The 25,064-nt window shown below is 42.3% G+C and overlaps 1 protein-coding gene across 1 annotated transcript in view; it reads left to right on the top strand.

The window, feature by feature from the left end:
- The first annotated feature begins 9,273 nt into the window (after positions 1-9,273).
- Positions 9,274-25,064, top strand: part of NLK (nemo-like kinase) — a 31,159-nt gene continuing 15,368 nt past the window's right edge. Inside the window, exons 1-5 of the mRNA XM_009865487.1 lie at positions 9,274-9,341; positions 14,127-14,388; positions 15,184-15,266; positions 17,454-17,583; positions 19,007-19,062. Coding sequence (XP_009863789.1) covers positions 9,274-9,341; positions 14,127-14,388; positions 15,184-15,266; positions 17,454-17,583; positions 19,007-19,062 — 599 coding nt within the window. The remainder of the gene's footprint in view (positions 9,342-14,126; positions 14,389-15,183; positions 15,267-17,453; positions 17,584-19,006; positions 19,063-25,064) is intronic.

Here is a 25,064-nt window from a genome sequence, read left to right on the forward strand (position 1 = left end):
CCTTGACTGATGAAGTTGTCCGCGTATTTCTCTAGGTTTCAGAGTTCTGTCGTTTTGCTACAAATTGCCTACTAGGAGGTTCAGTAATTGTGGGAAGAATGGTAGTTGTGTTCTGCTGAACTCGAGTGCATTATGTGTGAGCGCAAACAACGTGGTGCAGGTACGCCGCTGGAGCACCCGGGCGCGCACGACTTCCTGGAGGGCTCCCGGGGGCTGGCGGGCTGGGGTAGGTGAATCTGGCCTTTTACCCGTTCCCTACGCCCAAGCACCAGAGCGATCTGGACTTCATTTTAATATTTAAAGCCGTATCTTCTTGTGTTATGTGAGAGCGATGGATAAATGAAGGCAGACTCAGATCAGCCCCGATAGGAAATAACGTCCATGGCGATGCCTGACTTGGGCATGTGGCCAGGCACGGCGTTCGAAAGTGCTTAGTAAGAATTTCAGCTTTAATCATGAGGCCGGTAGCAGAATCAGTGTGTCCTAGCAGTATCATTCTTTAATTTCCTGATGTGGTATTTTTCTATCAGGCTTGGAAGCATATGTGTGTGAGTGGAATTTTTATGCTGTTTATGATGTTGGATATAACTCCAGAATGGTTATAGCAGAGTTGTTTTGTAGAATATGTACCTTGATAAATTATCTTCGGTTATTTCTTTAATTTTCTTAGAATACCGTACAGTGGTATTCATGTGTCATTTCAAAAAAGCAAATTCAGAGCTTTCTATTCAAGAATTCATGCTGGAAATTCTGTGGAAATGTAAAATATGCTGGGGAATGTAGGAATCCTTGGACTCTTGAGAGGGACTTTCTTTCCCCCGTTCTCTTTCATATATAAATGCATTTTAATAGGTGCAAAAAAAAACTTCACTGGAGAAACCAGTGTTTTAGTTTCCTTCTCAATTTGGAATGATGCTATTCCAAGTTTTAATCCTAAATCAATCACTGGTTTCATGGCAATGTTTTTTTTCATTATGCTGGCACCACCAGGCGGTGCTCTTAGAGTTTTCTTCATTTTGTATGTTAAATGTGGTGTCAGAATAGAGCCTTTGCTTAATGGGAGCAATAAAGTCGGGGATGATATTGAACCGACGGTCAAGTAGTTACTCTGGCTTTGATTTACATTATTAGTTTTTTTCTGAAAAGCTACTGACTTTCCCTTCTCTCTTGAAAGCGTGCATCGGGTTTTTAATTTCAGATAATGCGGTTTATTATTTTATTTAATATGAATTCCTGTAACTAGAGAAGAATATTTGTCTACGAACAGCAAAACTTGTTCCATAAAGGTAGTAGCAGTTTCCAGAAATGAGCAATCTTCTTGACGTGAAGTCATTGCCAGCACTGGAAGAGAGAGCTCTGCAGCTGGGACTGGAAACGATTGTAGGTTGGGTCAGGTTGGAGGACTTGGTTTCACTGAAAACCGTTTTCTCTTTTCGTAATTGTTTTGGTTCCTAATGAACAGGTTAAGTTGTTTATTGCAGGAAATACAGGAGAAGTTCTGCCAGAGCCCATTCTGAACCCTTTTCATGTACGTACGGCGCTCGTGTCTGGAGTGGAAGCTCACCACACGCTGACTTCGGTCTGTCTGCCTGCCCGCCTTCTAGCAGGGTACCTTTGGGCTCCCTCCTGCTCTCATTTTAAAAAGCCCTTGACAACCGATATGAAAGCCCTAAATAAGAGCTTTTCTCCTCCCTAGAGATGACAGAGTAAGTGGGGAAAAAAAGCATTGTTAAAAAGGCTCGTATGGCAGCGTAACTTCTCTTTGGAAGTCTCTGTAAATTGTTGTTGGCTCCTTGACTTCAGATCTCTTTTTTGGAGGGAGAATATTTTGCAGGAAAGCTTTATGGAATAAGGAAGAGAATACATCAGTTGTTCCCAGACTGCCTGCAATCCATCTTTCTTAAATCTGGCAATTCCTAGGCTAGCATTTTTAGGTAAACTGAAGGGGAGGATTCTGTGAATCTCTCAGTGCTTCCTGACTCTCCTGTGCTCTCCCCAAGTGCTTTTGAAATCCTGTAGCCCAGACCTCCTTGATGTTGCTTTGTAGCTTGTGGGTATGTTGATGAAGCGAAATTATTCATTTTGTTATTGTTCCTGACTGACTGAAGGGACACGGATCAAATAGGTCATGGAAAGACGTGAGATTCGTAAAATTAATATGCACAATGTGATCCTGCACAAGGTTACAAGTGCAGACTGAGCGCGGTGCCTGGCGTCAGCAGCGGGGCATCTGCGTTAGAAAGGTGCGTCTGCAAACCAACTCTTAACTCTTTGCACTCCCTTGTAAATAAAGACAGTTAAACCAATACAGGGAAAATTGAGATGCTGGTTTTTAGTTTTCTAACAAAAGTGGGAAGGCTTCCATTCGATCAGCATTTTTCACGTCGTGATTCCTGTTTCAATAGCAAGGACGTATCCGGAACAAACAAGAATAGACACAGCCTCAAAGTGACGTCTTGGAAAATGAAGAACTGCCAAAAGTTTTGTTAAGGGCATATGTCCTCGAAGCCATCGTTCTGGAAACTGATCTTCTTAACAGAATGTACAGTTAAAGGACGATGGAGTTTAATGGTTTATGTTTTCTTATACTTCAGCATGTGAAAAACCAAACCCCAAACCAAACACGAAACCAAGCAGTGCTGTGTCAGGAAATACACCCAGCTCTTAAAGTGGAGTAAACAGGATGAGTGATAACTAGCATCTGCCTTGGTTTTATGTCTAAGTTCAAATTGTTGGGGAGAGAAACTCCCACGTAATAATCACTGTTAATTTAAATTGGGGAAAACTCCGCTTTTCCTCATCCCTTGTTCGAACTGGCTGGTTTGAACTGACCGAAGGAATTCACTGTTACTGCCTGTGACATTTTCAGGTTTTTTCATGTGCCTTGTCCTTGCTGACAAGTGTAGTAAATATCCGACTTGAAAGACTCAGTGTTAATTCGGGAGCTGCGTTTGGCCGGGGATGCGGTTTCACAGCCGCGTGTCGGCCGCAGCCCGTCCGCTGTGCCTGAGCTGGCATTCATGTGACACTGTCCGGAATCGTTAGTCTTCGGTGCTGCGCGGCTTCGCAAGCGAGCATTCAGATCGTGAGCTGGAACAAAAGAATATGAAATTAAGACATGCTAGAATTCTTCTCGGCTTTAAATCTTCCAACCATTAAAAGTTGCCATTTATGATCTGGCAGAGCGAGATCTTCTTTATCTTCTCTGTCTTCTCCACGTAGATGCAGGCTGCTTCGGAGAGGGTGAGTCTCAGGGCATGCTCCGTGCGATGCTTGGGTGTCGGTGGCTAACAAACAGCTAGTGCAGATCCTGCATGCCATCAGTCTTTAAGCATAATTTTTTCTAACAGAGGATGTCATAAAGCAATCCACTGGTAGGCAAAAACAATAATAATAAAAAGAATTTCCATAGGTCACTGAATTTCATTCAAGTGAATAAGACTTCTAACTAACAACTTAACTAAAAGCAGTTTTAATTATGAAGGGGAAAGTACCTTTTTAAAAAAAAAAAATTACTGCTAGCTCAAGATCTCCGAGTGCCTTCTGAGCGTATTTGCTCCATGGTTGTATTTGAAAAGTCAGGATTAAGGTCTTCCACTGTGCTTTTGACGGCAGAGCGCTGACATACTTACCCAAGCCCCTAATCTGAATTGCAGCTTTCCTTTTGCCCCTGCGGAAGGAGAAAAGCATTTACATCCTTTAGATTTGGATGTTTATTGTTTTCTGAAGCAGTTGAAGAAAAGTAGGTGAATGATGACAGAATCGGGACCAGCTTTGACCTACTTGTGGCTTTTCTCTGATCTCTGTCTCGGGCATGCCACCTTTTCATTTTTATGCTACTGTTTGCTCATCTAAAGCCTCATCTAAAACATTAACAACTGGCAGATGTTTGGTAATTTGAATATTAAATGTGTATATCACTCCCGCAGTTGTTCCCGAGAAGACTTTGTCACCTTTCGTATCACCCAGTAAAAGGAATCCTTCTGTAATCATTTTTATTTCACGCTGAACTAATATTTAAACTTTGATTTTAAAGTCTTTTAGAGCCGTTAATTTCATTCCCCTTGGTAATTCTGCCTTTTCTTGCCAGGAGTCTGTTTTTTGCTTTAGAATGTCCTGAGACTGGCATTAACCCATGGTAGTGGTTTGTGTTACGACAGGGTTTTTGGCTGACTCAGAACAGAGAAACATACATGAGGGTTTTCGGGTGGGTTCGTGGAGATCGTTTAAAACCAAGCACAGCTTTGACACCAACAGGTTAGACCAGAGCCCTGCGGGGCCGACTTCGGTGCTGTTTTATGTAGAGTCGTGCAACCGAGACGGCTGCTGTGTAGGGTGTAAATTAGTGTGGTTGTAACAATTCAGGGTGTTTTGGGGGGAAGGAAGGAAGCAGCGCCCTCTCCTTGAAGGTGCTGTGACGTTTTACAGAGCCGTGCTGCCTCCTAGCAGGACACAAAGCTAAGGGAATAAATATTACGGCAGGATGAGGTTAAAGGAGCAAGGCCGTTCTGAGTGAGCTCTCCTTTATCCGTGAATGCCAGCAAAAGAAAGATATTCTATTTCGCGTTAGGAGACACGCTGCCCGCCGGCCAACAGCCCTGCAATTTCGTTTTGTACCTTGGATACATTCATATTTTAATTGCGGACGGTTTGGTGTGGTTGATGGTATCACTGATTAATGTTTCAGTTCCCCGAATCACAGAATGTTGGGGGTTGGAAGGGACCTCAGAAGATCATCTAGTCCAGCCCCCCTGCCAGAGCAGGATCAGTTATTGATCATTATAATGAATTTGTTGCTCAATCTACTTCAATGTGAAAACAGTATCCCAGAGCAGGAAACAAAAGTGAAGTCAGCAGCAGAGACCGGCAAAAAGTCACGTTAAGTCTTGGGAAGCGTTACAGAGGTGGGAGATTAAGGTTAAAGGATTTGAACTTTGTCAAGAAGAAGAGTGACTGCCAAACGCTCAATACCAAGCAGCTACTTCAAAAACAACCAAACAAAGTATTTATAGACAGGGGCTTGCTTTTACCTGAAAATTTAGATTTTGCACATTTTAGTGTTTCGGGCATTTGAGTATCAGGCGAACAATCTCCCGAAGAGTCATCAAGGAGAAATCGCGTTGGTCACACGTTCTGCCAGTCGCAGACGTGGAAGAATGTTAAAGTCTTGTATCGCTCTCGGCGTGCTATTTACCTGTCTGTTTTACTCTGGCACTCTAATATCTTAATATTTCTGAAATTGCCTTTTGCATCTAATGAAAAGGAGTGGTTATGGCTCAGGTGTAATTGAGACTGTCAAGGAAATAGGTGGAATTTTTACAGCGCTGTAAGACTTGATGATATGTGACAGAGGATCATTCACTTCACTGGTCCATGGAAATGGGAGACTGATGTCTCTTTAAACTCCCTGTTAATAAATATAAGCCTGAACCTACTTTCTGTTCTTTTTTTTCCCCTTTTTTCTTTTTTCCTTCTTTGCAAGGTTTTGCATCGTTCTTAAATCTTCATGAACTTAAATCTTCATGAACAGCTCTTACTTTTAGAGGAGGAATTGAGACCCCTCTGGTTAGTGTTTGCTTTAATTCCCAACACCAGTGTTTAACACAGACCAAAGTACTTTGTAAGCTTAATGTATATTCTAAGTAATATTTTTAAATTCCGTACTTCTAATATCCGTTCCTGTGCAAGGCAGATAAATAAAAATACTACTGTCTAAAATAATTTCTAGTAAGGGGAATAGGAGTGGCAACTAAAAAGTGTTCTGGGTTGCAGTACTGTGTTCTGTGTAATTGTAATAAATATTTGTAATATAGTGAGGATTGGGTAGCATGTAAGGTGAAACTTGAAAGGTCGGTAAGTAAGATTTGCCTCTTCCAGGTAAAAAACTTGATGAATGGTCACGGATTTGTCGTTACTACGGAATTTGAGGAGATGGATATACGTAGCACTATTTCATAAGATTAAAAGGTGCAGGGAGCCTCATACAACAAATGTCTCAAAGTCCTGAGGCTTAAACCGACAGACACGGCTACTGCCCTTGGTGGCAGCGGGGAACACTGGAGCATAATTATTTTGGAGTGAAGTAATGGGTTTCAAATATTTGTTGCAGACTTTGGTCTGAATACTCTTCTGATTTGTTCTTTATATGCTGGCAAAGAGGCAAACATGATAGCGCTGGGGAGAAAAAAATTAAAAAAGAATGGCTGAAATACGATAGATTTAACCTGGGAAGTGAAGTATTGAGGTATCAGTGGAGATGAGGTGCGGTGCTGGTTCACAGCCATTGTTGGATAGCTTCCTTGAAGTAATGAGGCAAAATGGAGTTTAGTCACTGGTTTTTTTTGGTTGATTTTGTTTTGTCCCCATCCCTCACCCCGGCAGAGGGTGGTCGGGAGGTGCGAGGGAAAACTGAGAGTGAGACTGCAGGTGTTGGGGGTGGTTATTGCGGGAAGCGAGGTATCTGTCTAGAGGATATGACCGGAGACTTTATTAACCTACTTTGCTAAGGAGGTGCAAAAATATTCTAGGAACGGTGCCAAAGCCTGGAGGCTTGTTGGACACGGAGAAGAAGGTCTCTCATTTGGGTTTGCCTTGGGTGGCCGGTGGGGGTGGAAATAGAGGTCAGCGAATTGGGCCAGGAACATAGTGGTTCATCCAGTGGTGTGCGCTTTGAAAGGAAACAACTACAAACCACGTGGAGATTCATATGTTTATTGGGCACGTTATTTATGTATGAGTGTCACAGACCTTATAGAGCTATGCTGTTGACTGGAAAAAAAAAATTGCTTGTGTGGAATTAAAAAATATATCTGCATAAATGTCCCGTATATTGCAATAAATTATTCTAGCGGTGGTTCATATAGGCAGTTGCGAAGTAAATAAAAAGCTCTCAAGCATAGCCAGAAAAATTTGTGTAAATGGGGAAATAAATTTGATTTGGAAAGCAGTTTCAATTTTAAGCTTCCGTGAAGGCAGACAAATTAAACATTTTTAAAGATATTAACCATAACACTATCCCTTTAATTTTCTATCCCTTCTTTAAGTAAGATACTCTGAATCAATTTTTGTTCAAGGAGACAGATTTCTTGCAGTAATCAGTTTTGCTTTTAGCTCTGATTTTTAAAGAATAAGTGATAATGGCACACATGCTTGAGGGTGTGATTAGAACGCAACATTAAAAGGCTTTTTAGGACATCTATGGTTGAAAAAGGAGCTCTGGAGAGGTTTGCATTTGGCAGCTGAGCAAGACGGGAATAGAGCATACCTTTGAAGTGTGGGATGGAGAACATGGCACTTAACCCTTTCTTATAAAATACTTTTCAGTGAAAGTGAGGTCTAGGTGTTTTCTGCAGGCTCATCTGAAAGTTCCATATTAAATCTGTTAGTTTGTATTCAGTAATTTTTTTCTGGTTTTGGAGTGCCTTTGAGTACTTTCTTATTACCTTACAGCATTCTGTGGAATATGTTGAGACTTAACGAAATGCTGAGAGTGCACATTGGTAGTCAGTTAACTAAATTGTCTTTTTTGATAACCTTCTTAAGGAACTGTACCTTTTTTTATGTTTACCTGCGAGGCGTGCAGCATTCTTCACCCTTTTCTTCTTTAAACTTCCAATACCTTGATTTCGTTAGCTGAAAGTTAACTCTGAGACGTTCTCAACACCTCCAGTAACATACTGCATTACTTAACAAACTGTATGCCTAGCCAGACATACTCTCAAATTTTAATTAATACAGTGAGCACTGACCTGTAAATGAATAACTAACAGTAAATACCTCTCTGGAGAGTAAACATATCCTTTTCCTCCTTCCTCTGCTTTTTATCCAGACTTGTTTTAAACTAGAGCAGCCCCTTCAAGAAATGTACTGTTTCTTATTTTATCTGTAGCTGTGTGGCACAGTTTGGGCTAACTTTGAGTGGATCTTTACAGCCCTTAAGATCAGAGTGGAAAAACCCCAAAACAACAAACCCACGAAAAATCAAACAAACCCCAGAGAGGTGGCTGTTAGATGTGTCACTTCACAACATCCATGTTTTGGAGAAATAAAGCGTTTGTGTCACACAGTTGACTGTTCACAGAATCACGGAATTACTGAGATTGGGAAAGACCTCCGAGGTCATCAAGTCCAGCCTCTAAGTTCATTTTTCTGTAGTCGTGAGGGCAGAGCGTGCCATTCCCAGCAGACAATAAAGCAAGCCGCTGCCTTCCAGTGCCAGGGTTATTCTGTCAGAGTGAAACACGCACCGAGAGAGGGCGGTGGGGGTCCCGTCTTCAGCAGTAGCGATGCTCTTACGTCCTCCGACTGCATCGCCTGCCTGCGCGGTTCCGCATGAATTTTGTGCTGACTGGTCTCGGATGTCTGTGTCTCAAAGTTGCGTCTAAGTGGAATCAAAGTTTTGCTCGATGGTATCTCCTCAGCTCTCTTTTTCAGCTTGCTTTCATATCACATCTCTCAAAGTAAAGGATTTTTTTTTTACCCACCGTTAATATTTCATTTTAGCATCTTTGAAGTATTGCCAGCTGGAGGCTGCTGCAGAGCAATAGTGACCTGAAAATCATTAACAGCACATCCATTTCTTCAACATCTGAAAAAATAACAGCTGTTGCTTTTGATGATGTCTTTTAACAATGAAACCTTTTTCTTATTTTTTTCTATGCTTATGTGTCAGAAATTCTCCTGTCGGTACCAGATGTCACTCAGTGCATTCTCTCAAACTCTGTTAGAACAGGTTAATCTTCTGCACTGCAGCTACTGATGCCTCTTTGTAGGCAATGATGTGGAGCAGGATCGCAAACAGATCTTGTGGGAAGTTTGTAAGTCCCTACAGTGCTGGTGAAAATCACGGTCGTGCTTCCTGAGCGTCTGTGTCTGTGTTACACGCGTAACGAGCTCCGCTCCTTGTGGTAAAGCGAAGAAAACTGGACGCTGCGCTGCTGAAATCTTTTCTTCCTTCTCATAACTTTGCTGTGTGTGGCTTTTCCTTTAAAAATTATAGCTAAAATGATAATGAATCTCTCTCTTAAACGAGATTGTATCAGCTTTTGCGTCTCTCAACAATGCGTGTACAGCCAGAGGGTAAAACACATTATTACACCGTGCTAATTGCCTGAGTGTGTGTGCCGAGATTCTCTGGCTGTGAGAAGTCCAACAAAAACAAAACCTAACTCCCTTCTAATGACACGGCTCCATTAGCCACCTCTCCCTTCCTCACTGCAAGAGGAGCCGCCGTCGCTTGGTACCGTAGAGCAAAGGCTCACGTAAAAACGAAAGATGGGCTCCTCGGAGCAGCAAGCTCTGGCTTTCTACACGCGAGGTTCGTTTTCAGCTGGCTCGCAGCGGTAGCTGGTAGCGTGAGGCGTTTCTGGAGACAGTTCCTGTGTTATCTAAGAGCCCTCTAAAAGAGATTAATCCCACCTATCCCTTTCCTTACTGGCTAGACGGGGCCAGTGTGACTGACAGGTGATATTTGACACACGCTTAAGCTGTCCTTGCTGCTGAAAAAGCAGTCTGCCTGTCTTCCCCTTTGTCTCAGCGACGTATTTTCCTGCTTCCTGGCCCCTGTGCCAGCACAGCTGTTTGCGCGGCCGCACCGGGTGCCCGGCAGCAGCCCTGAGCCAGGTCGAGCCCCACTTGGAGCCTTGGGTCGGAAAATTGACTCTTAGGCTGCTGAAGTTTGACAAAATGATTTAGCGTTTTAATTATTTAGCTCCCGTCCAGAGTTGCCCCAAAGCTTAAAGCGTGTTTTCCGTGTGTTGGTGAGGACGGGCGCAGGCGGTCAGGAGCTCTTTGGGAAGATGAACTCGGTGTGTGACGGGAGGAAACGCTTGGGTTTGTCAGGCCAGGCCACCGGGGACTCTAGGACGTTGCCTTTGTATTTCAGCTTTTGTAACAGCAGAACTGTTGAGGCAGCTGCTTTGCTTAACAACTCAGTATGTGTGTGTAAGTTCCCTTTTTATTTATCAGTAAGAAACTGTTGTTAAATGTGCGTACATGCACTGGTGTATTTTCTTAATGATTTCAGACATTATCTGCATGCTTTCTCACCTCTCCCCTCTGCTACCCAGCAGTCCATTACACGTTGTTGATCAGTTTTTGTCGTGTTTCGGTCGGGCTTGTTGCCCACCAAAGATTTCGCAGAGAGCAGATACACTGGATCTGGTGGCTTATTCTTCTGTACAGACTAGATGTAGCCAATCTAATATTTCCCGGATAGGTGATTTGATGACTGCACACCCTTTCCCTGCCCTTGCACTTCAGTCTTGGGAATCTTTTGGTTTTGTGAACTTTTCTGAAGGATTTTTTTATTTCGTCCCAAGCTCGAATGTATTTTGAGACGTGCCGAGATGTGACTGATTGCAATACCATGTACTGAAAAAGTGATATATTTGGCATCACGTGCCCTTGAATATGAGCTGCCTTATTTGTTTAAAAGTGCTCTAGCAAATGTGCTTGGGTGAGCAGCTGAAATGCTTGCGGGACCAGGTTTGTTACAGATCTTAGAGTAAGGCTTTCTGGAAAAAACTCTGGATGATAAAGAGTCAAACAGCAGAGGAAAAAAAATTCCCTGACCAATAAGAAAAGCTTGGAAAGTAATCCTCTTAGGCCCCTCCCCTTCTGATAAGTCCTGAAGTAAATTTATAGGTATTCTTCATAAGCATAAGGGAACGTTCACTTCCCTCTCGGAACAAACTCCATCAGCAGTTTCCCACACTGCCCCGAGAACATTCTTTCATTATCTTGTGTCTGTATAATATTTGCCACGGAGTACCCACAAACTTGTTTTTCTCCCACTTGAAACTATAGAACCATGTGTATGGATTGAGTGGATTCAGAGAGAGAAAAAGTTACTGTTGGGATGGTCTCCACCTTGAAAATTTGCTATCGACTTGGTAGAGAGTTGCTGAAGACTTACAGTGCGTAACTGAAAAGGCTAAATGCCTGCAAGGATTCTTTGAGATAAGAATTGTCTTTGAAAGCATTTTAACTAGAGGTCTGGGTTGCATCATTAATCCTTTCTGTAGTTCTATTACTCCTTAAAATTTTATTATTTCTGGAGCGATTAGCCTGAAATGGAAGTAGAAGCTACAGTTTGGGTAAAGTATATTTTTTTCTTGATGTGTTTGGTGTCAGGTTCTTTTCAAAAAAACTTTCAATGTACTTCTTAGACATAATAAGGCATATATATTATGTATAGTCAGAAAAAATGTATTTCTGACAGGTGGAAGAACAGCCCTTCTACGCAGGGCAGGCGGCTGCGGTTCGGAGGGCGCAGTCCCTGGCTCGGGCTCCGTCCATGTGCTCCCAGGTCCTGCTGCACCTACTCTGGTGAAACTGCAGTCAGCTGCCGTGAAAGCAAAACACTTGACTTGGTTTAATAGTATGAAAAGCAGTTTTTGGCCGTGGTTTGTACAGAATCCTAAGTGATTGGGTGTTCTTGCAGAAACATCTGGAATAATTCTGATTCTTCAAGGTGTGACTGACACCCCACTAGATATTCCTTGACACCGTCCCCACCTCCCAGTTATATTCATTAACTTATTCTTGCCCCGTACCTCTATATAATTTTTTTGCCAAGTTATTTTTGGTTGAAATCTTGGTCTCTTATCTCTTTATCCCCAGCTACAGTCGATGCTTAGTAAGTGAAACCTTTGCAGACTTCAGTAGTAGCTTGAAAGAGCACCCCATTGATCTGTGCTGAGTGATGGATAGGTTCCCTGCCTGCTGCTCACTTCCCTGCTAGATTCACCTGGGGTGTAATATCCTAACAAAGCAGAGGAGGGAATTGAAAGGCGTTCTTCTGAGAACAGCAGTAAGTAAAGCTGCTTTTCTAGTTCTTCTCTCAGTTAGCTCCTGGGAGATTTTCCTAGTTTCTCTTGGGGATATGTGACCTGATAGCATATTGCTATAAATAATTATTTTACTAGTATCAAAGCAGGTACTGTACACAAACACAAAGCAACGTTTTCAGCATCTTTATTGGATGCTGTAAATACCAGGTTTTCAGACAGGCTTTTTTCTTTCTTTTTGTCTTTCTCTCTTTCTGTCCTCCTTTTGTTCTTCTTTGGAAGGCAGTCCTGACCTTTCTGATCTTCATAACTTTGACTGTTAGTTTTGTGCTGCCCCTTGAAGTGGAGTTGCTGGTGAGTGGTATAAAGCTCACAAGCCAGGGCAGCGGGGTGAGGAGCGAGGTGAAGTTGTAGCAAAAAGGGAACTGCTTTCAGCCTGGATGTTGCAGGTGATCATCACTTGTTTGTAGAAGTGGGTTATTTAGAGGAAAAAAGAAACTGGCCTCAGTGCATATGCCACAGCAGCCCCAGTTAACTCTGATCAAGGGATCAGAGACTATGACATGAGTACCAGGAAAAGAAAATTCACTGAAAACGATTTTTGTTGGATGCAAGCATTTGAAAAACCAAGAGCAAACATCCCAGGCGTTGCTTACACAGCCCTGATGAGGTTTAACACGTCGGCGATGCGTTTTGCTCTTTTAATTTCTTTTAATGGGTCCCACAACTAGTAAAAACAAGAATTGATAGATCTGTGGTACCTATCAATCTGCACTAGGATTCTGGTGTTTGTATGCAACCCACATAATTTTTTAGCAGTGCAAATGTTGCGAATCCATCAAAAATCCCAATTTACTTATCTTTTTCCAGTCACCTCTGCTGCCAGCATTCGGGTTTGCATTTGTCTGTTAGGACTCGGGGGAGGATTTATCTCTGAATTTGTGTCTTGGATTCAGATTTTTAATTCTGAATGTGTACTTTCACAATCTTGACCCCCATCACCTCCGGTGCTGCTGGTAACACAGCTCACAGGCTGCTGCCAGAAGCAGATCGCCTGCGTTTGGCTGTAGTTCCAACGTGTAGATGCCGTTTCATTGAGGTGGTGAGGCCAGATTGCTTACTTCAAACTTTATGGATTACTTCAAAAAATCGGCACAGGCACCCCTACAGAGGCAGCGTAATTGAAAATCAGTGAATACAAGTAACTTTGTGTTTAATGCCATTCTGTGTTGTCATTTCAGTCGGTGTGAGAGGAGTACTTCTTTTAAAATAATGTGCTGAGTTTCAGATTTTGCCTGGAAATGTTGTGGGTTACTGTTCTAGAATGGAATTCTGTTACTCTATTGTAATATTTTGTTAGAAACAGGAGTGACTATTTTATAATTGAATTAAGAGGACACCTTTTGAAATCCTCTGGTAATTTTGTGTGGAGGTAAGGCACTATCTGAAGAGTGTACCTGAGTGTAGGTAACAGCTTCTAATAGTTGGCAATTTAGGCTAATAAAATGAAAGTGATAGAAGGGTTTTTTTTGCTTAAGTTTCATTTTATTTGCTAGGATTATGTGAATATATTTGGCATGGTAAAAGTTGGGCATTTGTTTAGTATATGTGTTAAAAGAATACTGTACGTAACATTAAAAAAAGTTGAGTTTGACTAGTTTAGTGGCAAAGACAGAGCCGACGGGGCTGGAGTGGCGTTCTCTGGCATGGGCTGATGGTGCTGGGTAACCCCTGGGCTACAGAGAGAGCCTGGAGAGCTGAGCCCAGCGAGCCTTTTGGCGGCAAAGAAGTAAAAGCATTCCTGTGTGACAGGCTGCGGCACTTATCTCCGTTCCCTGGTACTGTTTTTGCTGAACCAAAGCAGCTGCTACCCTGAGTTAAGAGAGAACAAACTCAACACGGCGTGAAATTGCCGCTCCGCAGTTCCCCTTCATTAGAGTTATACTGTTACCAGCTCCAAGCATGGCTGGGCTTTGCATGAATAATAACAAGAAATGCGACTTTGTGAGCTTTACCTTAAAACATTAACAAGACCCCGTGCGGACTTTGAAACCGCGGGTATTACCGGTCTAATGATATACGTGACAGTGTTTTTCTTGTCAGTTGCTGGAATAATATTTGTACGTACCTGTCTGGAAGAAGGCAGGTGGGAAGTTTCTGAATGGCTGTACTGCTGAAAGGTGGTTATTAAAAATAACTCCACAGGGCCTGGGTGTAGGTTCCCCAAGCTGTGTGGCTGCTGCTAAAACCTGTCGCCTCAGATGCTCGTTGGGGGGAAAGAGAACCCGTATCCAAACCCTCCACTCCCAACCCGGGGATTCCCCCTTGCTCAATTAGAAATGATCCAGCAAGCAAGTGGAAACTCACGTTGGAGTTCATTCCTCTTGCGGAGAGGCTGGATGTCACAAGCGGCTCTGTCGCCTGCCGTAAATTCGGCGTCTTCTTGGTGCTTCCACAAGAGCCGAGCGCGGCCGATGATCCGTGCCTGCGCGCTGGCGTGGGGCTGCGTGTTACCTTGGGGCACTCAGGTTTTTGTCTAAAAAGCCTTCAGGGCCGTGATAACAAGGAGCGACCCGAGGAGCTGGGAGGACTCCAGCAGGTGCTTCATCAGGCCAGCACTACAGACTTTTCTGCAACAGGTTTTGTTACAGTCTTTAGATTCTGGTTAGTACTTAAGCCCCAAAGCAAAGTCAAACTTCTTGCTCTTTTTGAAATAGTGCTGGGTTCAATGACTGATCCATTGCATGCTGTTCAAGCACTTTTTCACTTTCTTCTGCCTGTTTCACATAGGTCTGGGAATTGTATTGTACATCTGACCTCTTCATGAAACTTCCATGTGTCAAAAATACCTGCAATTTCAAAGCTGATTCTGCTGCGTTGTTTGCTCCTTAGCGTTTACAAGCTGCGTTGTTCTTCTGTGACTAAGCAAAATGTGTCTTTCTGTTGTGATAGTACTCAAATTCAGAAGCTGATTGCTATAGATACAGCCTAAATATACAACCGGGAGCTTGAAAAGCCCACAGCCCCCAGAGCAAGGGGAAGAGTTTAACAAAAGCTCATGCTCTCCCCCAGCGCTTCCAGGGAAGTTCCTCTTGCTGGGAACCGTGGAGGTGATGCCCAGGTTTTATATTTTCATCAGACAGATTTTTGTTGGTCGAGGAAGGCTGCCCCTCTTGTTTACACGTCTGTCTTCAAAAACGGTGGCTCTTGTGACTTCTGGGGGGGCTTTAGGTCCATCTGGTTCAGGTTCTGTGAAGCTGATGCAATTTAAGGTAAAAAGCAAACAAAAAACCCTACTAAATCCGTGAAGCTGCAGCTAATTTCTTCAACAAAGTAAACCTGCAGACAAATTGACAGTCATTCTTAGTTTATGCTCTTTTTGTGAACTTTTTAGTCTTTCTCTGAAGTTATATATGTTTACTGCACCATTTTATTACAGATAATAGAAGTGGTAGAAGTAGAGGTGAACTCTGCCAAGTAAGCTGTCTGGATCTTAAGCATCGTTTTATTCTGTCTTAAACGGGATTAATTTGAGAGAGTTATTTCTTTACATGTAAAATAGCAACCATGTCAATGTAAAGTACACTCTTTTGTTGTAGTTAGAATTTTTAGAAATATTTCTAGGGAAAAATGATAAAACAAACCCACTTATTTAATTTTCTTCACCTTATTCTCAAAGAATTGTAGAGCATGATCTAAATATGCTATAATATAGCATGAAATAGATTTCAAAGATTTTAAATCAAACACTTTTCATGGCCAAGAAGGCTTTTTCACTTTGGTTTTAACGGTACTGGTGAATGTAACGGAGCTGAGGAAGGTGCTGGTGGTGTGCCCGGGTACAGGAGTTTGTGAGGGTCGTGCTTTGGTGTTTCATCCGTTTCATTCCACAAGTGGAATTTCTGCCGTAGCCGTGAGTGTCCTCAGCTCGCAGTTGTGTGTGCGCTGTGGTCAGCAACAGCATCGCAACTCCAAAGGCAAAAATGAGGAATTTGGTAACATCTGCAGTGTGATCAGTGAGCACTTTTTATGAATAAAATTTTACAACTTTGTTCTCGTAGAGCGAGTGTATCTTTTTCATTCCCGGGCATCAGCAGCTTTTAAGTTTTCTGCCACAGGTTAGAAGGTTGGTGACTATTTTTATTTTAAAAAAAAAGCTGATGAAAACTCGTCAGGGCCAGAAATGCTTTCTCGTAAAGAGAGAAGAATACCACTAATTAGCTGATCCGCGGTGCTTGACCTTGTGAGCAGCGGGAACTCTGGGCTCCTGCTGGGCTCGGATTTGTACGGATTCGTGAGCCCCTGCCCGGTGCTGGCCCCGCAGTGTGCCACGCACCATCGGGCTCTGTGGTGATCCCGAGGCTCCTGGCCGCTCTGCAACAGCCCTGCTCGTGCTGAGTGATGCCTTGGTTTGCAAAGAACTCCAAAATAGTCTGGTATCAGCTTTCCCAAATCGTGCTCTGCCCCTTGTTTAAAATGGACATGTGCCCTGGCTGGTGGCTGTGGTGTAGCCGGGTGTGTTGGGGTCCTTGTTTGACTCCCAGCCTCTAGGATCAGTGGCTACTTCTCACTTCTTGGACTGATTGAATTGGTTTGTATTTGGAAGTCAGGTGTGGTGCTTGGAGGTAAGGCAGGTATTTGATTACCCCATCCTAAATGTTTGTTTAGATACTTAAAACACCATCTCTGAGACAAAAGAAAGAGCCTTCCGTATCATCTGTAGGAGACGCACATCATAGAAAAGCCAGCAACATTTTAAAGGGCAAATGTAGTCATCAGGGTACGTAGCTGGATGTGGATTCTTACGTGGTTATGGCATTGCACTGTGAAGGAAGTTGTTTTGGTCATCTCAGTAAAAATGTGCAGAAAAGCCTGATGGTTTGCTAACAACTGGAGATCTAGAAACCCTGTTTCCTACTGAGGTTTCAGAAGCTTCACCTTAAACACCATGACTGGGAATTGAGGCACCATAATCTCCTTGCTCTAGTTTTGTGGTTCTCATTATAAAATTCTATTTTCAGAATCTAATTAATTTAAATTAAAATACTGGCCAGGTGCAAAGCACCTCGTAATTTCTGAACTACTGTACTTGCATCCCATAAGCTCTGTGGGAGAAGGGTGTCGTGGCTGGTTTGCGTTGGTGTAAACTGAGGTGCCACGTGCTGTGACTTCTCCAGATGTAAAGTGATTTAGCGATAGATCAAGTAATAGTCTTACACTTGCCAGTGTTCTGTCAGAATGAGATTATTAATTTTTTTTTCCCTCTGAGGAGAGGAGGAAGAAGCAGTAGACCCGACCAAATCAAGACTGCATAGCCGAGAAAATATTTTACTCTTAATAAGGTCTTTCTGGGGGGTTGAGGGCAATGTTTATCGTCCCGTCTGCTCCCCGGCTCCTGGGGTTGATCTGTTTTGCGCTGCAGCATGTGCCAGGGAAGCTGATGCGCGAGTGTCCGGCTGCTGGACGGCCCCGCGCTGGGCTGGGTACGCGTGTGTGCGTGGTGCAGGATGCCCTTGGCTTAATACTTTGTCCCTAGAAGTGTCTTCACGTTGTTTTGAGTCACCGTCTTAAGTTGAGAATGATAAGAAGTCTAAAATTTTCTTTTCTGATTTAGAAGAATTGTCTAACAGTAGTATGTGATGTTGTAAATTTTTTGTTCTGTAGGTCAGTAACAGATCCACGAGATGGAAAGAGAGTTGCACTCAAAAAGATGCCCAACGTCTTCCAAAATTTGGTCTCTTGTAAAAGGGTCTTCCGGGAGTTGAAGATGTTGTGTTTTTTTAAGCATGACAATGTAAGTAAATTCAAAGTACTTTTGAAGTCTTTGGTAAAACCAAATTGTAAAAGGAAGTTGTCTATAACACAGGGGGTTTTTTTCTTTTAATTTACAGAATATCTGAAGTGGTTAATAGCTCTCAAATGTAATGGTTATCAGATTCTTTGGAAACTCAAATACTACTGTTGCAAGCACTATAAAAATGAAATGATCAAGAACCTAAACATATTCATAATTTCCCTTCCAAAATATTTGCAAACAGACAGGCCATACACTCCACCTGATCTTATTTTAGGCTTTAGATAAATGTCAGTCTGCACAAAGCTGTGCCAGCTGGAGATGCCTTCGCTTCCCAGCAATTTCTTAGTCCATCTTCCTCTCCCCTTTGTTGGAGTTTATTGCTCTCAGTTCTTCGAGCAGAGTGGTTGTGCAAGTGCTCCCAAATCCGCTTGAGGTAAAAGCAGCCAGGCTAAATTAAAAAATTATTTGGAATGACCCATGTAGTTGTGTCCGAAGCAAATCAAAAAGTACTGGCGGGGACGGTTCCCGCAGTGCAGCCTGCAGTGACCTCTCCCGCCGATGAGCACTACCGAGCACGCTGGGCGTCGCACCTGCTCCTGGCCGGACCGGAGCAGAAGTGGGGATCTCTTTCAGAACCTTAGTTCATTGCTTTTCTGCCTGTTCAAAAGTTTATCACTCGTTACACTGGTACCACCACTGCTCCTCACCAGGGTCTTCATCATGGAGAAGCCCTTATTGAGGGCTAAAACAATTAAATAGAAGCACCTCTGTCAGCTGTCAGCTGTGCCTGATAACCAGCGAAGTTTGTGTACTTCTCCTAAATGCCATGGATATTCCTAGGACAGGTTCCAAAAGACTACACCAAGGGAGTATTTTTTTCCCGTGAGAAGATGAAAATTCTGTGCTGCTGCTTTTCTACCTTCTTGCTTTGCACAGACTGCTGAGCTGCTCGTTCAGAACACGGGCAGCTTTGGGGTTTGTAATTCCCACGTGGAAGCAGTGTATAACAAAACTCTTAAAGATGAAAGGCAGAACAAGGTGGAATAACTTTTGCTTTGGCATCTCTTTGCTAGAATTACTTCTTTCCAGTATTTTATCATTATATATGTATATTTGAAATAAACTGTTTTTAATTGGGTAGATAAATTTATGCTTTTAAGCGAGTACTTGAACAGCTGGGAAAAGTTCCTTGAATTTTTTTTAAAAAAGACAAAGGAAAAAAAGAAAAAGAGAGAGACCCTTAATGTAGAAAATATCTGACTTGATGGGCTATTAAGATCACGTATCTGGTGACGTAGAATATTGACTGGTCTGTGTGGGATAAAGCCAAGCTCTGTGAGAAAGGTGCAGTCTGACTGTCTTTTTGAAAAGGATTTGGTTTTGACTGGTACCGGTCTTGATCTTTTGTGATGTTTCGTAGGTACTGTCTGCCCTCGACATACTGCAGCCTCCACACATTGACTATTTTGAAGAAATGTATCCTAAATATAAAATAGAGCATCTTAATTGAGGTAGGTGTAATTTTCGCTTAGGAACTGCAAGTAGTTGGTGGAATCTCTGCAATAGAAGCCTCGAGCCTCTATCACCTGAACAGTTTTATTAACAAAAGTGAATCTGTCCCATGGAGAACTCTTAGCTCTGGTTAATGTTGGAGATGATGTGGGGCCAGATCGAACGTGAAGCTCTGAATATGTAAGAGACAGTAAATGCAGGACGTTGTCGTGTTGACCAGCAGGTGCTGCTGCTACTAATGGTGATTCACCCAAAATACTTTTTGAAAACTGTATCCAGCATTTAACTACCTCTTAGTTATTAGTTCTTTGAAATATGGTGTTTTCAGAGAGTGCTACTGTCACGTGCTTTGAAACCGTGCCTGTTCGGGGTGTTTCAGCAGACTGGCTGGGTTGTAGCTTTTCTTGTTCAGCCTCTATCTTGGTCAAGGAGACAGATTTCACACAGATGTACCTGCTCTTCACCGGGTCACTGATGCAAAGGTACCTGCTGGCTATGGATAACTCTTATAAAATTGAATTTTAGTACCTAACTTGACATGAGAATGCCATAATTTTTTTTTTTCTTTGTCAAACTTTGTGTGGATTATCTTCTGTTCTGAGCGTTGGGAATTCCTGCATTTTAAATACAGAAAAGTAAGTCATGGAGTTTAGTTGGCTCTCACCGACCAGTTGGAAGAGAAGTTCTGTGACTCAAAGCAGACTGGTTTGGTACTTACTCTAGTTTTTAAATTGCTAGAAATTACTCCAGTGCAATAAGTTAAGTATAGATGTCCGTGTTACAGAAAGTAGCTAGAAAGGGTGTGAGATTTAGAACAAAAAAATATTTTAAATAGGGATAGAATTCTGTTCTCTGCAGAGGCTTTGCTAGCTACAGACCAGGAATCCTAAAATATAAAGATCTTTTGCGTAGATAAATCCCACTGTTTTCTTTATGCTATTTAAAAAATTTAATAAGCTAAGATCCAGTCTTTTAGAAGCTTTTAGCTAATAAAAAATGAACTTGATCATTAGCTCTAAATGAGATTATTTGTTTATATTTTAATGTGTCTAGGAAAAAAGCACTTCACCAGCCTCCTGCCCATAGCAATTTTAAGATTATTTGCAGAATTTTATGAACTGTTCAGATATGTTTACAACATGCTGTCAGTATCAAAACACTCTTTGCAAACTCGACTAAAAGTGATATTTTAGAGGGCAGATAATCAGATAGCCTAACGCGGTGACATTTCCCTTATCAGATTAGCATTTCAGTGCGGGGCTGGGCCGTCCAGCCGAGGTCAGCTCATAGACTTTGGGCTTTTCTGTGGAAACTCCAAAAGCGAGCACCGGGACCAGACTCGGGGCTGGGCTGCTGAGAGTGAACGCTCCAGCCACAGTATGTTCGGTTCTGGGGCATCTCCTCATCCTTTTACAGCTCCTCTTACAGCTCTGCTTGCAGTCTTGCGAGTTGGCAAGTCACAACCAAATGGTGCCGATAAAAAGTGCTTCCCAAACCAGAATTGTTCCCGAAATCTCCTTGCAGCCCAGGAGGCTCTGACGTGCTGGTGTCAGCGTTCAGCCCACTCTCGCGGCTGGGCTTGGGAAGGTTGGTTGGTAAGTGCTCGTGGGTCTTGTCAAGTGGGTCACACAAAAAACACAGCCCAGACAATGGGTGGAAAATTGTCGTTATTTTTGGATAAACTGCGCTCTGTGAAATGCGGTTGGATCTATTTATAATACCTTGAACTGACTGGTGAAGAAAGTAGGTGTATTTTAAACTCAGTGGTTTTAACCAAAGTCCAGCCTGATTTGCTGATTGAGAAACAAATTCATTGGTTGAAAATATTGCTCTACTCTTCAAGGGCTTTGTCATATTCATGTTAAATAAAGCTCTTAAATTTTGATTTGATACTTCTCTCATGTGAACATCATATGAGTAGTTTTCAAAAACTGGATTTTGGTTATTTGCATTAGTTCGATGCCCTCATTTTATAACAAGTCATATGAGTTATAAATCAGATCCAGGTTAAGGATTACTCCTTCCATGTAATTGTACAATCAAGAATATTTAAATGAAATGAGCTTATTTTTATGAGTGTAGCTACTGCCAAGTTTTGAATATAAACCCAGAAATATTGCTTCTTCATGGTTAACTAATTTTAAGTCGTTCTGACAATATTTTATAGGTATGTTTTGGGTTTTTTTCTTTACTTTGTTTGAATTCGTGGACTCTAATGTTTGTAATAGAAGACTATTTGCTTTGTGTAGTCTTTTTTCTTCTTTCTTTTGAAATAATTGCAGTAAGTGAACTTACGGCCCTTAAATTTGTTAGGAAATGAATGAGTAGGTGTTTCACCTTGGACGCACATTTTTAATTTCACGTGCTTCTGCTTACTGTGGTATGAGGAGAACTTATTTAAGATTTGTTTTAGGAAGATCAGGTAAATACATTCCATATTTGGGGAACGTAGTTGTAAAAAACTTCTTTTGTCGATCCGCTAGCGTGGATCCTAAAGATCCTGTAGTGACAGGGGCAAAAGCGTGAAGGGGTTGAGTTGGCACTGCTTGATTTCCTTTAGTCTTTCTAGGAAGTTGTAGTGCCTTTCTTGGGGAAATTAAAAAAACCCCAAGCAGTAAAAGGATGACCAAAATTGTACGAATGATGTGTTCAAAATGCACTGGTAGTTTCAATTATATAGTGGCTCATTGGTACTAGCAAGAATTGTGAAGCATATTTTGTAAAGAGAGCTCATTATAAAACAGACTTAAAATTTGATGACACATAGAAAGATTTCTTAGGAAACTGGTGATTAATAAAGGAATTTTAATCTAGTAATTTTTTTGGTTTAGGATGCAAATTGTTCGCAAACTTTTAGATTGAGATATAATTTGAATATATAATTATGCTCTATATTGAAAATATTTGTGAGCATCTAACATATGGGAATCGGTATTTTTTCCAGTATCACTCAGGGCAAATATGAATAGAGAGTGGAGCATATATTATTCCACATGTCTGTCTTGCGAAAATAAATTAAAAAGAGGTTGACTGACGAATTTTAGGTTTATAAAACCTGTTTGTCAGTAAGCTGAAGTTCAAGGCTTCTCCCTACAGTCATCAGATTACCTTGGTGGAGCAGAGAGATAATCCCCGACTGACAAGCTGGGGTGACATTTGGCGTCTGTCCCCAGGTGGGCTGACCTGGCTTTAAGCCTCTGCCTTACAAAGGTAAACAGTGACTCGCAGATTTTGCTAGAGCATCTGAAAAGCATTTCATTACAAGGACGCGTATCTCTTAGTGCTTCTTTGAACTAACCTATAGATCTCTTTTTTTTTCCCCAATAGCCATTTCAGCAGTTTAGATTTACAAAATCTTTTGCAATTGATTGTAATACTGAATTCTGCAACTGGACATACACAGGTGTTCTCTTCTAAGAGCTGCCCTAAGTTTCTATAGTAATTTTTTTAAAACTTTTTCCGTTAAAGTGCTTATTAGAAGCAGCTTAAAAGACAGAACCTTGGTCAGTCTCGTATACTGACCTGGAAAGATTTTAATACTAGTAGAAGCAACGGTGTGCAGCAGTTCCTTCCCATTGATCATATTAGGAGGTGAAAGAACTGTTTTCTGACTTGTTACGGAGTAAATCCCTCATCTGTGTAGCGTGGAGGAGGTTAGACAAGGACGAGGTGAGATTTGGTTCCCCCAGCCAGTAAAAGGGACAATGAGGACACTGTTGGGGCACCAAGGAGCGTCAGCTCAGGCTTCCTGTTCTTTCACAGTGTCCTTAGAAAGGGTTTCCTTGTTTAAGTGCCCTTCTGAAATGTCATCGCAGCGAGTTCCTCTGGGCCAATGCACAAACAAATTGAACGGGGACCTCGAGGATTAGGAGGATTAGTACACGCCGTGGAAGGCGACGGGTTGCCGGTTTGCAGCTGGTAACACAACAGTTTATATTGTTGGATTGGGCAGAACTGCAGCTAGATTCTCCCTAGATATTCATGAGAACAGAATGGCTTGACGCACTTTTTACGGGTAATGAAAGCGTGGTGGTGTTATTGTGGAACCAGTAAATGTGTGAGAGAGTCCTAGATGTCTGCCTGAATGAACCATGAGCCAAACCAGCTCTGCTCTCTCTGAAACAAGGGTCTTTTGCCTGGGCTTAGAATTTTGCTTTGTTCAGCAGTGAAGCTGTAACACCTTTATTCCAGTATTTCCAAAATGTTGGATAATATTGCCCCAAACTGAAAGTGTAGCTCTTGGCATCAGCTCTGTCTAGGTGCGAGTATATTCCCACTCCCAAAATTTTGTCCTGAAGAAGGCAAAAGAATGGTATACATGGGCACTGTACAAGGCTGTGCAGGAGGGATTGAATTGGTAAGAGGCTGGATCTGCAGGACAACAGTAGTTAACAGTCCCTCCTTACAGTGAAAGTGGATCGAAAAGACGGCTAAAAACCAGTACGGCACGAGCGGCTACCGGGACAGCTCTCTGCAAAACCAGCCAGGCTCTTAGTTCTCCATGGAGCCGCCTGCTCCCTGGGATTTTCATTTGATAAGAGAATCAACTACTTGTAGAATTTAACCTACTGTATCAAAGTATACTGGGGTTAGGATGGTTTTCTCTAGTATGCGTTGAGATGAAATTATTTCTGTCGAGAAGGTTGCGTACACATGGAGGAATACCAGAGAGGGTCTGAAGTTTGGTGTCACATGCTGTTAACTGTCATCTGTGACAAGGAACTCTTCACAGAGTGTGTTTGACATTTAGTCTTGTATTTTTTGAAATCTGTTCTACGAGCTCCTTGTAGAGTAAATTATCAAAAGTAGTTGGTAATTTGTCCACACACCTGCTGCTGATTAATTCACACTGCCCCTTGCACTGTCTCCCTTTTTTCTACTCATGGAAGTATTTGATAATTTTACTGAATCTGTTGTAAGCACTGTCAGCTACCAGCAAAGAGTGCTTTGTAGCACAAACATAACCTTACGCAGAAGTAAGTTCAGTATTTTCTTCCTGGTATGAAAAACTACCTTTTTAATAATTTTTTGCCCCCTGACTCCAAAACCATGTCCCTCCAAAAAACTTCTGCTATTATTTGGCTGTGGGCTTTGACACAAGCCACAGATTGCCAGTTTTACAGGTGACTTCGTAGTAAATATATCAGTAATTTTACCTGTAACAGAAGAGTCAGCAAATTTTCAACATGAGAAATAACTTGGAAGGCGTTAGATTAATTACACATTTTTGAAAAATCATGACACTGTTTTTCCATGGACCAGGTCTTTACTTTTTATGTTTTGGTTCCTGATACAAAATGAGAATGATGTAGAAATGTTTCTACTAAGAAGCTATAAAGTCTGCAAAGAGAAGCGAACAGAGATGGCATCACAAACTAAGCTTGGTAGGATGGCCACAGTCCAACTCAAGTCTGCTAAAATAGGAGAAACCTTCTTGTCCCCATCTTATAGAAAATCCTGAAATATGTAAGAAGGATTTGGTTTGTTTTAAAAAGAGCATGTTCCTTGCAGAGTGGTGCCAAGAGACACCTCCACTCCGCCGTTAGCATCCTCCCGATCCCACCTGCCCCACAGCTGGTTCCCGAATGCTGCCTCTTCCCAGAGAAGCAGCCTCGAGAGCGAAGCCCGAGGTGTGCAGCGCCCTGGCGCAGGGGGCTCCGAATCCTTGTGAGAGCCCCCCGTCACAGAGCGTGCGAGACTCCTTTCTGAAACCTGCGCATCGCTCTGTAAAATGTACCCACTCAGCAGGTCTCCCAGTCAGCGGAGTATGTGACGTTCTTGTGTGCCGTGCATTTGCCTCGATAATTATTCGGGAGCAAATTGGTACGTTTGTAGTTCTAATTTTATACAGCTACTTAACTAATTACTGCTGTCAGTAGCAATTTTTATCTGGTAGCAGCGTTCAGCTTCGCTGCCTATCGCAGCTCCGGTGACCAGCTCGCAGCCAGCCGGCGCGTTTCACCGCT

The sequence above is a fragment of the Apaloderma vittatum genome, unplaced genomic scaffold (genome assembly GCF_000703405.1).
Source record: "Apaloderma vittatum isolate BGI_N311 unplaced genomic scaffold, ASM70340v1 scaffold23452, whole genome shotgun sequence".
Classification (NCBI taxonomy): Eukaryota; Metazoa; Chordata; class Aves; order Trogoniformes; family Trogonidae; genus Apaloderma; species Apaloderma vittatum.